Raw genomic sequence first — 17,158 nt, forward strand, 5'->3', positions numbered from 1 at the left:
TTTTTTTTTTTTTTTTTTTTTTTGTCTCATGATCGCTGGTCTGTCTAATGATTTTGAAAATGACACATGATATTTTTGGTTGGAAAGGAAGTTGCAATTTTTCTCAGAACGTTTCTAATTTTTCCTTTTTGGTATTTAAATAGATTGTTTCTTTTTTGGTTTTTCTCCTTTGGCTTGTTGTGGGAATTTTCTTTCCTCTTCATGAGTGTTTTTCCAATTCTATTCAGGCATTCTTAGTTTTCTCCATTCTGTACTGTAGCTTTCTCCACTCTTCTTCTTCTTCTTCTTCTTGCATGTTTCTTTCCTTCTATCTTGAAACTCTTTTAAGTTTTCTCCATTCTGTACTGTAGTTTCTCCACTCTTCCTTTTCTTCTTGTAGCCTGTCACTCTTAAGTTTTCTCCATCGTATACTATAGGTGGATCTTTAAATGTGTACAATGACCAAAGCTTGTGCTTTCATCTTGGAGCTAAAGATCAGTGCTTTCATCCTGAAGGCTTTGCTAGTTTTATTGGTTTGCTTGAATCAATTCCTTTCCACGATCCTGGTTCAGATTATCAACTATTTGAGCATCCACCACCTATATTGAGGTAGGATAATTTTTCTGGTATTTTTTTGTTTGTTTATTTCTTTTTGATGGAAGAAAAAGAGTTATGTTGGTAAGTTAAAGATGATTGTAAAAAACTCAAAAGGATAAGGATTTCTCGTAGGAAAAGAATTATAAGAAGTTACCCCATCTAGAACTAATTGAGGCAATTAAAAATCTAAAATCTAAAAATTTACACTTCGAAACCAGCAATGAATAAAGAATTTTATATTAACGTCGTCATAATTTCTAGTTTGTCTTTAAACCTATGGTAAAAAATGTTTAGTAGCAATTACATTTACATGACATCAAGATAGCATCAGTGATGGACCGCTGCCCATAGTTGCTTTAGAATTACTAAAACAATATTGAATGGAGGATTAGGATAGATGAGAGGAAAGGGAGTGCTCCATTTCTAAAGATTTTTGTATTGGAGTATTTTTTTTTGCATTTAGTGGGTCGATTTTTTTTGTGGACTTTTTTTTTTTTTTGGTATGTTTTGTATATTCTTTCATTTTTTTCTTCTTGAAAGCTTGGTTTCTTACAGCTTGGTGCAAATTCTAGTAAATTTAGAGTCATTTTTTGAATCCTGTTAGTCCGCTGTTGGATGTCTCATCTCCCCCTCTTTTGATAATGAAATTTCCATTTCGTGTGTATATATACGGATCCAGTACTTGAGCAGGTTTATCTAATACTACCTATATGTCTATACGGGCCTCCATCAAATGCTTGCTACCTACATGGGCCCTCATAATAGCCCTTTCACGCTTACTCCTTCCTATCTCTCCCTTCTACCCTTTCTCGTCCCTACACATTTATAATCAGGGTTTATCACAATCCTTTTTTGTGGGGGATAGGAAATGTGAAAATATATTGATAAAAAAGGCTCATTACAAAAAAGGGAGTGAGCTATCCCCACCAACCGACTTGGATTACATAAAAGAGGCCTAGTTGGCAGTGATATTCACAAGATTGTAGTTACGTAACTCATTAGATAAAGTCTACCAAGTAGAGGCAAGGACAGTCACTAAGTCCCACCCATGAAGTTGGTCGCCAAACCCTAGAAAGCTCTTTGTTTCCTCTCAAATCAAAGCCTCCATTAGGCCTTAGATACCATTGATCCCATCCCTTAAACTGAGGCCTGCCACTTGAAAGGAGAACCACCCAGTTGCTGGAGACTGCATCCTTGCAACCGAGTTGGGACACCAACTCAAACCAAAAGTATGCAGAAGCTTGACCCGCCTGCATTAGTAACTCTGCAAAGAAAGAACAAATGGTGATGATTTTCAGATTGGGTTAACACAAACGCACAGCTGGGGGAAATCAGGAAACTGTGAAGCAATTTTTAGAGCTTATCACAAGTTTTTAGTGTTTCCTGAAATCCCACCCTATTATTGGGAGTAAGGGAGCTAACTACGAGTGTTTATAATTCCTTCTTGGGTGAGTATTCCACCATTGTGCTTCCATGGACCAAACTTGCTGGACCTACAGATTGGAGGGACAAACATAACCTCTGTTTAAGATTGTCATATATTGGCCTTGCAAATATCAGTCTTAAACAGAGCTTTTATGTACTACACTGCAAGGAGGACTGAAAACCTTAGCAGAAAAGAAAATTGGTTTGGCTCGAAGTGAGGAGTTGGTTTTGAGCTAGTTTCTAAGCAGGGTAATAGCATTCTTGATGACGAAAGAGTTAGAGAAGAAATCTTGGGAACTTAATCATCAGTTCTCAATTCAGCAGACTGTCTTCAAAAGAGAGTGGCATATGTCCTTCTCTCCTTTCTCCTTCTTGGTGCTTAATGTGCAAGACTACTTCAGAATTTCAGTGTCACTTGTCTGGCTGTTGTTCTTTTGCAAAAAACAAAACAATATTGGAATTTAATTTTGGAGTGCTTCGGTTGGAATATGGTTACTCGGGGGACATCCATAGGGAGACAATAAGACATTGTGGATTGCTTTCAACTCTTCCTTTTTTTGGTCTCCTTGGTATGAAAGGAACAAGAGAATCTTCAAGGACAAACATTCATCATTTGATGGTTTTATGCATTTGGTTTTATTCAATGCTCCTTATTGGTTAAATGTTCACACCCTTTTAACAGTTGTAGTCTTTCTTCTTAAATTCATAATAGGATCCTATATACTGCATTTACGCATGTTAAACTTACATGGGAAATTTTTGCATAATTTATATCTTCCAGAGAGCACACACAATGAGCACACACGTGTATATATTTAACTGTAGACACTTCAAGATTTTAATCTTATTCCTTGTTGATATTTGTTGATATTTGTTTATAGTACAATCAATAAACTCTCCCTTGTGGTCTTTAGGTATGTGTTAAAGAAAAGATTTGGTCAGGGTTCCTATGGTGAAGTATGGCTGGCTTTTCATGGGAACTGCCAGGAAGCTTTTACTTCAGTAGGAGAGAATATTTATGATTCGTGCAACTCATCTTTTGGAGATGCCAATGCCAGAAATGGTAGATACTCTTCAAATAGTTCTCAAGCCTATGCTCTGGAGGATAACGTGTTCATCATGAAACGTGTAATGGTAATTCTTTTAGATGCTGTGATTTTCACTTATTCACTTAAGATCCCATGATGGTTCTTTTCACCCACATTAGTCTCTAAAACGTGACCTGTGGGATGTGTTTTACTTCAATCAATTACTTTCACCTGCATCATTAGCATGACAATTGATACTACCTTGGGTTAATCTAAACTAAATGCAATAAAAAAGTTTTTAAGAGAACTATGAAATTATTTAATTCTGGGAAAATTGGAAAAGCCACTCATGAAGCATGATGGTTGTAACAATTGCACTCCTAAACTTTCCAGTGTGAAAAACAAATCCTCAAACTTTGAAGAGTGAAAAAATTGGACCCTTAAACTTTGAATGGTAAAATCAAACCCTCAATCTATCATAAATGTTGAAATTGGGGCAAAAATCTTTTACATCTTAAACGGAACCTTCCTCAAATGTGTGTCAAATGAATTAATATTGAAGTTCTAGAATAAGTAAAGATATGATTACTCAAGGTGTGCTGTAGTGATGTTAGTTCTTAGTTATAACTGATCATTCATGTGGAAAGTATCTTATGTATTCAAAGGAAATCTATTTTGGAAGGTTAATTGTAGTATAAGTGTTATATATAGTGCGGAAGTTGTCTATCAATAAATGCATGTTGCAAAAATTGTTACTTGCATGATGAGTTAATGTTCATGAACAGGTTGAAAGAGGTGCTGGTGTCTATTTGAGTGGCTTACGGGAGAAATATTTTGGTGAAATATTTTTGAATGCTTCTACGCGACTTGAAGACGTGTTATCGACTGGAACATCAAACTTTGTCTTTGAAAAGTCACCATGGGGATCTAAAGACTTATTGGTAAAGGATGAATCCCTGAGTTATAAATTAGGGGAAACTAGGCAGTTTAAAAATGCTTTCCCGAATCAGTTTGGACCAAAGAGTGTTATGTATGAAGAAGGTTTAAACCATATTGTGAGATTTGTAGAATCTTTTGAATCCCGGTCTAACGAAATATGGCTTGTATTTCATTACGAAGGCATATCCCTCTCAAAGCTCATATATTCTATTGAAGATGCCGATGAGGAAAAAGTTGAACAAAAAAACCATGTTCAAATTTTACAACCTTCGAAGTGGTGGCATTGGTTGAAAACAACAGAAGCAGGACAAGAGGAAATGAAAAGTTTGATACGTCAGCTGGTATGTTCCTGACAATTAATATATTGTTTTTACTGGTCTTCATTCATCCAACTAAATTATTTCTCCTCTCAAATATCTTAGTAGCATTAATATATAAATTTCTTGTTAAATACTTTTTTTTAACAGAGAAAATTTCATTGATATATAAAATTTACCAATAGGGGCTCTGCAAATGAATGGTCAGACAAAACGATTCTGACTCGGATATTGTGGATGGACACCGATCCATGTAAGAGCATCCGTGCTTCATTTGAGAGCAAATATTGTCATCCTAATATGGATGTAGATAGCAGGAAGTGTCTTCAGAGTCCTGGTAATTGTAAAAATTCCAATTTCAGGGAACTCAAAAAAGTTATTCAAAACCATATGACTAACATGAATACAACTTTTTTCTTGAGGAAGTAAGTCAGTGTAGGCCACTTGTCTGGCATAGATAATTACGTAGCAGAGTGCTAAAGCTATACTCGCTGAAATCTCACACAGATCATATCTTCATCTCTATGGTGAGCTTGCAACGAAAATTCAATCAGTCCAATATGATCAACCCAGAACTTTGAACGTACAACGTGGCTTCTTCTATTGGTTGCAAATTTTGTCAAGAGGATGCCTTTCAGGCTTGGATGGACCAATCGTGCCCGGATGTATTGCCACGGTCATAACTAGCTCAGTTTAAATCACTGTATTTGCAGATGGATGAATCAGATAAAATGGTATTCTGTATTTTGGTGGTCGTTGGTTTCATGCTCTGTAATTATGGTAGGAAGTAGGTGCTAACCATTACTGCAGAAAGGCAGTTCAATAAAAGTTAAGGTGGAAGGGGAATAATTATAGAATGTCTGGAGCATGAAATTCAATGAGAAATAACAAATGTAAAAATTCTTCCAAGGAGTTGGAGAGACCTCGAGCTCTTGAATCCTTCTATTTCTTTCACTCCGATCTCCTGAAGAGGAATCTGAACTTTCAAAGCACTTGTACTAAGTCTGGAAATGTGAGCCCAAGGGCTACGGTTGCTTAGAGTGCCTTATTGCATCAGTTTCTACCAAGATTGTTGGAAACAGTTGAGAGTATCGTTTATGGTAGGCACATTTGATATACCTAAAGCACCAGGTTCTCAGGGAGGTATTCCACCTAATTAATGAGATGACTTCCTCCAGTTTTTCCTGTCAGAGCGTTGCCAACATCTTTAGTCACTCTTACAGGAGCCCTTTAAACTGGTAGGAAATTTAAGTTGGCAGCTAAAGTGAGCATTCCACATCTAGAAATATGAACTTCACTCTGGCCTCCATTTAGTCATTTTGTATTGCTTTTCCCCTAGTATTAACCATATGGTGTACTTTGTAGATTGCCACTGCCACAATCTCTTCTCTAGCGGCATTGATGCACACTGTCATCAATTTATGATGATTAACTTTAAGAACTGAAGCATGGCTAAGAATTTTGGTTATTTTTAATACCCTTTGAAACTTCAAGGGGGTCAATGAAATCAACGAAGTGTTGGTGATTAATGCCTCCGGTATTAAGTCTCCTTGAAGCTACGTTCTTCCCTGCGGTTTTCCTTTAAATAGAAAAGAGTAGGTAGAGGCAGGGCACCTTAATCCATTTTCTCAATTTCCCTCCAAAAGTTTTCCTCTATTCAAGAATGGCATGAAGAAAAATCACAATCTACTTTAGAAATACCTATTTTAGTATAATATTGGTGTTTTTTTTTCCTTGGACTTGTTTTTCTGTTGTTAGCCCTTTATCCTTGTCAGTTTTGGCAAGAAATACATATATCTGAGACGTTTATTTGAATTTTTTTCAGTTGATGGCTCTCAAGTCTTGTCATGACCGCAATATCACTCACAGGGATATAAAACCTGGTAAGGGAAACTGGCTATCCGATCAACTGTTTAGAGCAATATTTTGGCTTATATTCTCTTCTTACGTTTTTCTCATTGCATTTATCAGCCAAATTTCTTGTTTGTTTTTGGGTGAAATCTTTACTTTATAATGGTTAAGTTACCCATCAAAATCCAAAAACATGTTGAGCATATGGATTATGGTAAATTTAATGATATCAATACTTTAACACTCCCCCTCACTTGAGAGTTTCATGATTTTTAGAAGGCCCAACAAGTGAGAATCAGTATTAATTGGGGAGGAAAGGAAATTAGAGCAGTTCGAACTTAGAACTTCATACTTGTTACTATGTTAAAGCACCAATCAACCCAAAATTTCAAGTGAAGAGTTTTACCAAGCGAGTCCAAGCACTAGCTAAATAGAAATGGATTCCCTCAAAAGTATAAGACCTAGATGATAATTATAGAATCTCGAGGTAAGGACGTCCACAATGAGTTAGAAATCTAACCATCTCCCAAATTACTTCCTGGGACCTCTCCACCACTCTAAAACTTCTACTATTAACTACTTTTTGTTCTGTCCTTTGTTGCCTACGAAGGTGGTCAAGGAAAGCACTGAAAAGAACGAACTTTGTTTCTGTCAGGAAAGTGTGATTCCTGTGGAGATCTATTTATATAGAAATCATGTTCCTTTTCCAGAGGAAAAAAATTTGTATCGGCATTAATGGTTAATGAATTTATAAAAAATATTCAATCTAACAGTGAGGACCCTTTAGACCCCCACCGCAGCGCACACTTGGACACTTTTTAAATAAATATAAATTAAAATAATTAAGTGACCAAATGGACGCAGGTTAGATATTTAGGTACCAACATGTGTTGATTTTGTATTCTTTTTAAACTTTAATTGCATTATTGGGAATTCCAATTCCATTTGACAATTTTAATATCCCTGAAAGTGAACTTTTCCCTTTTAACTTGAACGTTTTCTCTTTTATGTTCCTCTCTATAGTTTGTAATATTAGTTCTTTACCATGTTTTTTTTACCTTTTTAGCATTCTTTGCTGTGTTTTTTTGTTCTATTTTACACTTAACTTTGTTTAGTTTTTTTTAGATAGGAGTGCATATGAACTGAAATTCTTCGGCTAACTCATTAATTTTTATATTGAAGAGAACATGGTGATATGCTTTGAAGATCAGGCTACTGGAAAATGCTTGAATGGAAGTCGAAGGGGGGATGAGAACTTCTCTACTAAAATGTATCTTAAATTTTTTTGATTATTGTCATTATAATTATAATTATTTTGTTGTTTTATTGACATTGTCTTCTGCATCATGATACTTCTATGAATGTGGGGTGAAATTTGCATTGTAGTTTCTGATGATGTCTGGTAGTTGCATTATGTTACTAGCTACCTTGGATTTCTCTTAAGTTTTTGTTCTCTTGGCAGTTTACTATATGTTTCCAGTTTCTTTTGTTTTTTCTGAGTCCAATGCACTATTGTTGGTCTTAGTCTCCGATACTCTCTTTCTACTTCTTATTAAGGTAGATATTCATATTTTCTTAACGCATCTTGCTTTCCATTTATATAATTTCTTTTTACTTGGATATCCTATGGTTTAGCTGACATGGGCACTTAACCAATTCTTCAGGCGCATTATTGACTTTGGTAGTGCTATTGATGAATTCACAGTCAAGCATCTATATGGGTCTGCTGGGCCTTCCAGGTATCTCATTCCCCCTTTGAGATATTAGAATTGCTTAAAATTTCTAATGAGGTTCTACCTGTATGTTCTTCATTTTTCAATGTTTAGGTGTTTGTACTGTCTATTCTTAACTAATATTTGCTTTCTAGAGTGGAACAAACTTATGATTACACACCTCCTGAAGCCTTGCTTAATTCAAGTTGGTATCAGGAGATGTCAAGTGCAACTTTGAAGTAAGTTGTGTTTCATCCGATTGCAATTAATATTTCTTGTTCTTTGTTCGCATATGAAACACTGAATATAAATATTACTTTTGAAATTACGTTTTCCTTCTCTTGTTATTATAATGATTTTGATGCTGTTAGACCAACTATGGCCGAACATAAGGTTAGTAGGAATTTGGAAGCTCATGCAAATCTGTTGATCTAAAGTTGAATAATAGAATTTCAGAGGTAAACATCCCTTTTGATTAAGCTGGTGTAGAAGGAAAAAGGTGCCAAGGAAAGAGAGGTTCTTTCTATGGTGTCTTGCTTATAGAAGTTCAAATACCTAGGATAAAGGGCTGAAAAGAAACCCTTATCTGACCTTTTTCCCCCAGTTTATAGAGGAAACTTTAGACACTCATTATTTATTAGTTTACGTCTGAATGTTGCCCCTTTACTTTGTGAAAGTTGGGCTTGTAGTGTCCTCTGAAGGATATTATGGACTGGGCTCTAGAGATCCTCTCTGGGGTGGTTTTTTGCAAGCTACGGTCTTATGATTATGAAGATGTGCTATCAGAGCTCTGTTGTGATATACTGTTAGTACAGTCAGAAACAAAGATTCCGAAATCATGAGCAGCATCTTGGAATGTACAAGATCATCATTTTTGTTTGATTAGTTCATAATAGTGATAAGAACAATAATTAAAAAAAAAAAAAAAAAAACTATGGACTGTACAAAGAGGGTTTATGCTAAGAAATTAGATCATCCTTTTTGTTTGAATAGTTTGGCTCCTTGCAATTAACCTTTGGTATCTGATTGAAGTAGGATGGAAGACAATAGGAGGATTTCTAGCCATCTAGGGTTTTTGATATGACCTTAGTGATTTATCCTTTGTAGGGAGTAATAGAGGATCTTGACCATATTCTTGAGAGTTTCTAGTTCGCATATTTGGTTTGGAGATGTTTATTCCATACGTTTGGTATTTTTTGGGTTCAGTCCAAAGAGTGTAGTTTCATGCTGGAGTTTCTTCTTCACTTGTCCTTCCGTGATAAGGGTCTCTCTCTCCCTCTCTCTCTCTCTCTCTCTCTCTCTCTCTTTATTTATTTATTTATTTATTTTTTTGTGTCGCTGGTTGGTGTTTGTGATATTATGTGAGAGAGAAGCCAAATGATTTTAAGGGGATTGAGAGATCGTGGGAGGAGGTTTTGTCTCTAGTGAGGATTCATGTTTCTCTTTGAGGATCAGTGCGCACATGCTTGTGTAATTATCCTTAAGACCTTATTTTTTCATATTGGAGTACTTTTTGGCTTTATTTTGTCTCCTTCTGTAAGGCTATCTGTTTGTATGACCTGTACATTCTTTCATTTTATCTCATTGTTTCAAGTTAAAAAAAAGAAAAAAAAAATTCAGCCAACTTTTATGCTGCCATTATGAGTCCAAATGACTAATGCTTTGTTTAATATTGATGTAGCTATTAAAATCATTTCTACAATTCTTCTTTTAGCAAAAAAAAAAAAAAAAAAAAAAAAAAAAAAAAAAAAAAAAAAAAAAGAAACAAAAACAAAAACAGTTTTAACGTGAAGTAAATCAATGTTTAGTAAAGATCAATTTGGAACCTAAAAAAAGCTGATTATAGTGTTTAGTAAAATAATGCTGAATTGTTGTGATTTATCCCAATACTAAAATTGATATAATTTTAAATTTTGCTTATATTTTTTTAGAAAAATTCTTGAAATTTTTTTTTTGCATTCAATTTATGTTTAAATTTTGTTTACTCTGAATTGTTTGTTAAAATATTAGATAGAATAATAATCATAATGAAGTGTGTTTAGATAAATTTTATTGTAGTTGTTGGATTATGCTCATATTAATTGGTGAGAAAGTAGGGTTTTAGAAATAAGATTAACCGGAGAAAACCTAGAAGACAGTATATAAGAGGTCAATCTTATTTTTTTTAAGAACAAAATTAGAATGTTCAAATTGGTTTGGAAGAGATGTTTGATTCGCTGGAAATCCATTTATAAAATGACGGTGAATAGATTTAGCAAGGGAACGTGTCTGGCTTGTGGCTAGTATCTCTGGATAACTTTTCTTTTGTTAGGCTTTTATTTCACTTGATGGAAAAAACAAGTTAATTATTCCCATTTCATGTTATCAGGTATGACATGTGGAGCGTTGGTGTAGTGATGCTAGAATTGATCTTAGGATCACCTAATGTTTTTCAGGTAAGTGATTTAACCCGAGTTCTTTTGGACCAGCATCTTGAGGGTTGGAATGAAGGCTTAAAGCAGCTAGCATACAAGTAAGTTCATTCTAGACGAAGTTCAGTGATCTTGTTGTCAGTTATAGTTTTTATTTTATAAATTAGCTGCGGATATGGTTTATTTCACCAATAATGATGTTTTCCCAGTGTTCCTTTCTGAGGTGGCCTACTTTTAAAATTCTGAAGCCTCAAATAGGACCATTATGCAGTCTCAAAATTTCTCTGCATACAAACAGCAGATATCTGATTTCCCAGAACTGCATCACAGAATTAGACGGTTGTTTGTAGGATCAAAAGTTTTGACGTGCATAATGAAAACTGGGACTTGGTTTTTTTAAAGCCAGATCTTCCAAGTTGGTTTATCGCATGTGATCCCAAGGTTTTGAAAAAGTTAGATTTAGTCCCTATGCTTTAAAATTTGAAAATTAGTACCGTTGGATAAAATCCTCATAAACGATCCTTATGGTAGGGACTATTTAGAAGAGTCTATCTAGTCATTCAGACAATTTATTAGGTTTTATCAAACCGTTAGGACGATTTAACTTTTGAAATCATGAGAACTAAGTTACATGTTTATTCCTTGTAACTTCAAATTTGTGTCTAATAGGTCATTGAACCTTTAATTTTATGTTCTACAGGTCCCTAATAATAGATCTCTTAACTATTGATTTCATTTTTAACTTTTAATAGATTCTTGATCTTTCAATTTTATGCATGATAAATTTGACATGTTTTAAAATTCACGGATTTTTGTATATAAAAGTGAAAGGTTCGTCCTATTAGATACAAAATTCAATTTTATGTCTAATAGATTGGCTAATTTTAGAAAATGTTGAATATGTCTGAGATGAATTATAAGACAATTTTGAAAGTTCAAAGATCTATTAAATATTTTGAAATCGAGAGACCTTTTTAGACCTAAAATTGAAAGTTTAGGGACCTATTTAATACATTTAAAAGTTTAGACCTATTAGAACAAAATTGTTAAAGCTTAGAGATCTATTTGACACTCTAGTGTAGAGACTTATTAGACAAAAATATGAATGTTTAAGGATTAAACTTATAATTTAAAATGGATAATCTAAATAAATTCCTAGAGATTAGGTAAATCTAAATAATAATGTCTAGATACTAGTAACTAAATAACTAAATAACTAAATCTAAATAATGGGATTACACAAATATCTTTCTACGAAAGTTAGTGTAACCTATCAACTTAATCTTTTTAACTTGGTTATTGGTAATTTAACATGGTATTAGAGTAGGAGGGTCACAATAAATCTTTTGTAATACTCCCTTTTTTGTCATTCTCGTTATCCAAGATTGGAGGCCTTTCTTGAATACTCCTTCCCCTTAGGTCCTTTTAACTTTTCCGGAGGGAACACCATGATAATCATATTGTAGGGTTAGATATTTCATTTTATGATGTGGAGTTTGTACAAATTTCTAATCCTAAGCCTAAGCATCTAGTTGCTTTCAGTTTCTACTCAAGTCTCATTCTTTTAGACTGAGTAACTTTCTTGTAATGAGGGATGGGACTCCTTTCGGTGAACTTGTATTTTTGTTTGCCCTTATACATTCTTTCATATTTCTCTATGAAATCCCAGTTTCTTACATAATTTTTTTCTTTTTATTACTTTTAGATCCCTCCGACTTAAAAGTTCCACAATAGTTCACTGTTGACCAGTACCTCCCTCTGATTTATGTTCTCAATGATTTTCTGTAGACTGGTATCTCGTAGTCTTTGTTTGATTTGCGGATGAATTTTCCTTTTTTTACCCATCTTTGGTTTGAGCTTTTTCCAGCTTTAGCAATTTTCATGTCAGGTATAGGTCCCATGATTATGTGAAGATCAAATCCTTCCATTTTGCACAGCTTATCTTGCTTTAAGATTGTTTTTTCCTTCACCAACTATTTTTCTAAATATTTTCTCGATTAAAGTTCCACTAAATAAAGTAGCGAGGCCAGGCAACATAATAATCAACTTTTTTTCAAATGAAATACCAGCTTTCATATCTGATTAATGAAATACAAAGCATGGACCAGTCAAAGAAAAGCTCAAAACAGAAAAGTCCACAGAGATATAAGAATTGCATTCTATTCTCATATTTCTCATTGGGATTTTTTCCCCACGTTTATACCACCTTACCAGCATTGGTTATTGCGTACTTATGATATTTATTTGCTTAATTTTGGTTTTTTTTCTGTCACCTGTTGGATAGGGAATCTTTGGATGTGTCTGCACTTCTCTCTCTTCTGGAAGATGCCCATCCTCGCTTCTTGTGTATAGATATTCATTTTTTTTCTATAGATATTCATTCTTCTCGTTGTGGTAGGTGAAAATTTTTAAGAAGGTTAATTTTTTTTTTTCTTGGTAGTCTTACCTGGGAGAGTCAACACTATTAGAGTGCACTAGGAACACTTCCCTCTTGTTAGGGCCATATTGGCGAATTCTTTGTAGGGGGTGTTCGAGACTTTGGGTCATATCCGTTGGAGATGGATTTTGCTCTCTTGATTTGGAACTCATTTATGGAGGCATTTGGTGTGTGCATGACTCAAAATTCTCCCAGATTTTTATTTTCCCTATTTTATGTATCATTTGACTAGAAAGGAACGGGAAGATTTTTAGAGGGTTGGAGAGGTCGTGAAAAAGATGTCGGCTCTTGCCAAGTGTAATCCCTCTTTGAGTGTCTGTCTGAAGTTTTTTTCAACTATCCTATCAGCTTTGTTATTTTTTATTGGAGCTGTTCTTCTATGGCGTTAGGTCTTTAGGTGTTGGTTCGACTCTGTTTTTTGAGTGGTGTTTTATGTCTCTTTTGTGTTCTTTCTTTATTCTCTTTCGGTAAGAAAAAAGATTCTCATATTTCTTTCTAGTAAGATATTGTAGAGAGTAGCAAAGAAAAATTTCTTCCAAACAGCCACCTCTTGCATTACAAAAAATGTTCAAGTATAACATATTCTGACAACCTCTACTTGAGTAGATTTTTATTGATTTGAAACTTTGTGTTGTGATACGACACATAAACCTTTCAGATGCTTAATGAAAAATCCACACAACAGTCGACCATTTAGGTAAATTCCAAACAATAAACACGAAGTACAAGCTAAATGAACTGTATTCAATAATAAAATCTTCAACCATGGTCGACCACTTAGGTAAAGCCCAAACAATAAACACAAAACACAAGCTAAGTTAAAAGTACACGATAATGAAATCTCCAACCATGGCCAATGTAAGCATGACCTAACATTACTCAAAGCTGTCATCTCTGCAGACATGCATTAGGCTTCTTTGGACAAAGTCTGGCAAATCCTTCCTAAAACAACCAAGAGACATGTGATCGTTCGAGGCCTTTTGAGGTTCTTACTTATACTTCAAGGATCCTTTCCACTTTTAAGCAATGTGGAATTCAGCCTGTTTTCCTTGTTGAATAATAACCATCAGATGCTCAACTGAAAACTAAACTAGCAACCTTGTAGTTATCAGTTGTGTGCTTTCCTTTGAAGAGAAGAAAGTAAAGGACTTCTTACAATAGCGCTAGAGAGTTGTTTAATATGTGGGGCTTAATTGTTCATATTTAGTTATTTATTTATATTTGTAGAAACCAATGAATTTATTATAAAAAAGTCAAGATAAGCTTGGGATTATAATTATTCTTTAAGTTGAAGAAAGCTAAAATGATTTGTTGTGAGGGAAAAGAAAGAAAAAGAAGTGTTCCATCCATTCTTCTTGAGTAGTTTATTTACTATGTTTCTACTAATAAAACAAAGACAGGAACACATTTGAAAGATGCAGCAAATTATATACTTATATAGACATATTTAATTTTGTGGTGCAGGCTTAGGTCGTTCATGGAGTTGTGCATTTTAATTCCTGGGAGTCCCTCAAAAAGTTATAAAAAAAATGTTCATGTTAGTTATATGCAACCTTTCTTTCTAAATTTCTATTTGGTTGTATATCGACATGTTCCTTTTTCTCATTCCAATTACTTGCATAGTTTCTAGACAACTTTGTTGTCTTATGCGTTGGGGTTTAACTAGTATTATGCTTATTAGTTAATTGGGTTTAACTAGTATTGTGCATGTTAGTTAATTTATGAGTAGTATCATGGGATAGTAGTAGGAGTTTGTTGGAGGGAATTGGTAATGGCTAGTGGTTGTATGGAAGGAAAGAGAGCAATGTGTGAGATACTATATTCTGTTCGATGCTGTCTGGAATAGAAATATAACATTTCTCAACGACTGCCTTTGGCGATTTAGGGAAGAACGTCATATCTTTTGTGGTGGAGAGGGTTCTTTTAGTAGTTGTGATATTCATGATTTTGGAAGGTTTTCAATGGTTGCTGTGTTATATTAGTTCTTGGAGCAGTGGTTCTCCTTTCCCAAGTGTCTTCCTTTTTTCCTTATTTCTCTGCCTTTTCTTGTTGCTTTAGCATTTCAGTTATTTTAACCAGTAATTTACGTCGTTACATTTGCTTTTAATATGGTAGTTTACATGGAAGGGGAGAAACAAATACGAAATATACTTTAAACATAGTCGCTTTGTAATCTTTTTGCTTGAGTGACATGTTCTTCACATGCTTACACAGTTGCTATCATCGTTTTGATTTTTTGTTTGCTTTGGACGAGGCACAGTTGAGACATTTAAAAGCATATAAGTACATGCACTCATACCTACTTAAGTTCTTTCGCATTTTACTTTGCTGTGCATGTCGGCTCTTTAAATGAACTATTTATCCTGTGTAAACAGTTTGATATTTATTGACACTGATAAGATAATCAATGCGTCCATATCAATGTCACTTCTTGTGTGCATCCACATTTGAAATTTTACTTCGATGTCCACAATGCTGCTATATATGCTTTAGATATTTGGTTGACACTAAGGTATTATCATCTATGATGATCTAGCAAGGAGATTCACCAGCATCCTGGAAATGCTCTGAAGAAGTTTTTGCCCACCAAATAAAGAGTAGAGATCCTCTTAAACTAGGGTCAGTTCATTATTATTATTTTATTGTATCTCTTCCTTTTCCTGCATGATATTCTGGTTTAGTGCATATTCTTTTATAAACAAACTACTCCTAATGCTTCTTTTTCCAATATGCATCTTAGTATCTATGTTTCAAAAGTCACCCTTATTTTATTATCTATATTCTTTGACAATTTGAAAGTTTACTTTGACATGTTAGGAGGCGTCATATGAGCACACAATTCACTCTTGTTGTAGGGATTATATCACATATTTCTTCAAATGTCTTGTGTGAAAATGAAGTGCGATATTCAAAGAAAAGATGAGATGATAAACAGGGATAAATGTTGAGAAGAATAAAATTTGGGTGGCTGATGCGTACTTTGAAACATGATAACAATATGTTGAATTCTTTATTTGAGCTGCATATGCATTTTACACCAACAGGTCAGATTTGAGACAGTGTGGGACACGTCTTTTTTAAGTGGGTTTAACAGGTTGGCTTTCAGCCATCAAGGAACTTGTATAATGTAACCAAGGGATTAATGTGACAAATACTATCGTAATTCTAGATTTCCTACTAATGTCCTTCTCATCATAAGTGGTTTTTACTGTGGCACCAGGTTTCCAAATGTTTGGGCTCTACGGTTGGTCCGCAACCTACTACAATGGAATCCAGTGAGTTTTTAGTGTGGAAGTACGAATGTTTCATTTTTATTCAATTGATATTGGAAGCACCCATCTTGCATGCGGTGGTAAAAATTGGATCGAGAAAAAAAAAAAATTATCTTGGAAGTTAAAATAAGACTTTTAGCAATCTTTGTCTGTAAATATATGACGTGGAAAAGTGATTGTTGTGGTGTATGCTATCTACTTTGCAATTACGCATGCTTATATTTTCAGGAATTGTATTTGCAAACACAACTACAAGTCCTCGATGTTTATATCGTTAAGACTTGTCCTAAAGCATTTAATAAGACATGCATGTGTAAATCTAGAATTTTGTGTTCCAACCAACGAATTTGGGTTGCCATTAATAGGTAAAGTAAGTTGCTATATGCTTCTGTGCTAGACTTCCTCCGGCTTTTTCTACGTGTATTCGCCGAACAATTTCATCAGTGTAGTGTATGTATTGACGAATAATTCGCTCATTTGAAAGAAATGTGGGCTAGATAGTGCTCTTACTAAATAGTTTCTTCTTTTTGTTTCATAATGCGTTATCAGACGGCTTAAGCAGTTTACCTGAAATGTTTTGAATGCGTATGAGCTGCAGGAGGACCGTTTAAATGTCAATGATGCTCTGCGACATCCTTATTTCGTCCCTTCTCCTAAATGAGTACGAGTTTGCAGATTGACAAATGTTATACAGAGATTAGTTATTTTCACCAAAAGTAAAGGTACTACTTTTCCAACAATCTTATATAAGAGTGAATAGTCTCCTACATTTTACCTAATTTTCTTTTACATGTTTGCAGGTTATGTTGCTGACAATAGAAAATGCTCATGCATCAAATATCAGAAGCTTGATTGATGCACTTTTTTACGTCAAGCGAGAGCTCTCATATTGATGCTTTCTTGATCAAGATTCGAGATGTTTCAGTGACAGTAATACTATCATATTTTTGCAAAGGTTGTAATTGAACAGTACCCATATATCAAATGAGTATTGAACCATAAAACTGGGTTGAGTTTGGGATCTCTACGACACCTTTTTAGTGATAGGGATGGGAGATTTTAATTTTTGACCCGACAAAGATAATAAAAGAAATTACAAATTAGAAGTAAATGACTAATATTGTGTGTTTATTTATGTGCTAAAACAAGTGAACAAAAGTGTTAACTGAAAATAAACCCAAATTTTAATT

At 34.3% G+C, this 17,158-nt stretch overlaps 1 protein-coding gene across 4 annotated transcripts in view; it reads left to right on the forward strand.

Moving 5' to 3' along the window:
- LOC111437260 (probable protein phosphatase 2C 51) overlaps positions 1 to 17,079 on the forward strand; it is a 22,603-nt gene extending 5,524 nt beyond the window's left edge. The window contains exons 9-21 of one of the 4 annotated variants that reach the window (XM_023075146.1): positions 417 to 588; positions 2,916 to 3,129; positions 3,815 to 4,309; positions 6,111 to 6,168; positions 7,319 to 7,406; positions 7,801 to 7,875; positions 8,004 to 8,087; positions 10,217 to 10,360; positions 14,161 to 14,233; positions 15,233 to 15,315; positions 15,917 to 15,971; positions 16,567 to 16,690; positions 16,769 to 17,079. In XM_023075146.1, the coding sequence (XP_022930914.1) occupies positions 417 to 588; positions 2,916 to 3,129; positions 3,815 to 4,309; positions 6,111 to 6,168; positions 7,319 to 7,406; positions 7,801 to 7,875; positions 8,004 to 8,087; positions 10,217 to 10,360; positions 14,161 to 14,233; positions 15,233 to 15,315; positions 15,917 to 15,971; positions 16,567 to 16,629 (1,604 nt within the window). In that variant the 3' untranslated portion in view covers positions 16,630 to 16,690; positions 16,769 to 17,079. Of the gene's footprint in view, positions 1 to 416; positions 589 to 2,915; positions 3,136 to 3,814; positions 4,310 to 6,110; positions 6,169 to 7,318; positions 7,407 to 7,800; positions 7,876 to 8,003; positions 8,088 to 10,216; positions 10,361 to 14,160; positions 14,234 to 15,232; positions 15,316 to 15,916; positions 15,972 to 16,566; positions 16,691 to 16,768 lie in introns of those variants that run through there. The other 3 variants (XM_023075145.1, XM_023075147.1, XM_023075148.1) reach the window with 3 other exon arrangements.
- Positions 17,080 to 17,158: the final 79 nt, after the last annotated feature.

The sequence above is a fragment of the Cucurbita moschata genome, unplaced genomic scaffold (genome assembly GCF_002738365.1).
Source record: "Cucurbita moschata cultivar Rifu unplaced genomic scaffold, Cmos_1.0 Cmo_Scf00063, whole genome shotgun sequence".
NCBI classification, from domain to species: Eukaryota; Viridiplantae; Streptophyta; class Magnoliopsida; order Cucurbitales; family Cucurbitaceae; genus Cucurbita; species Cucurbita moschata.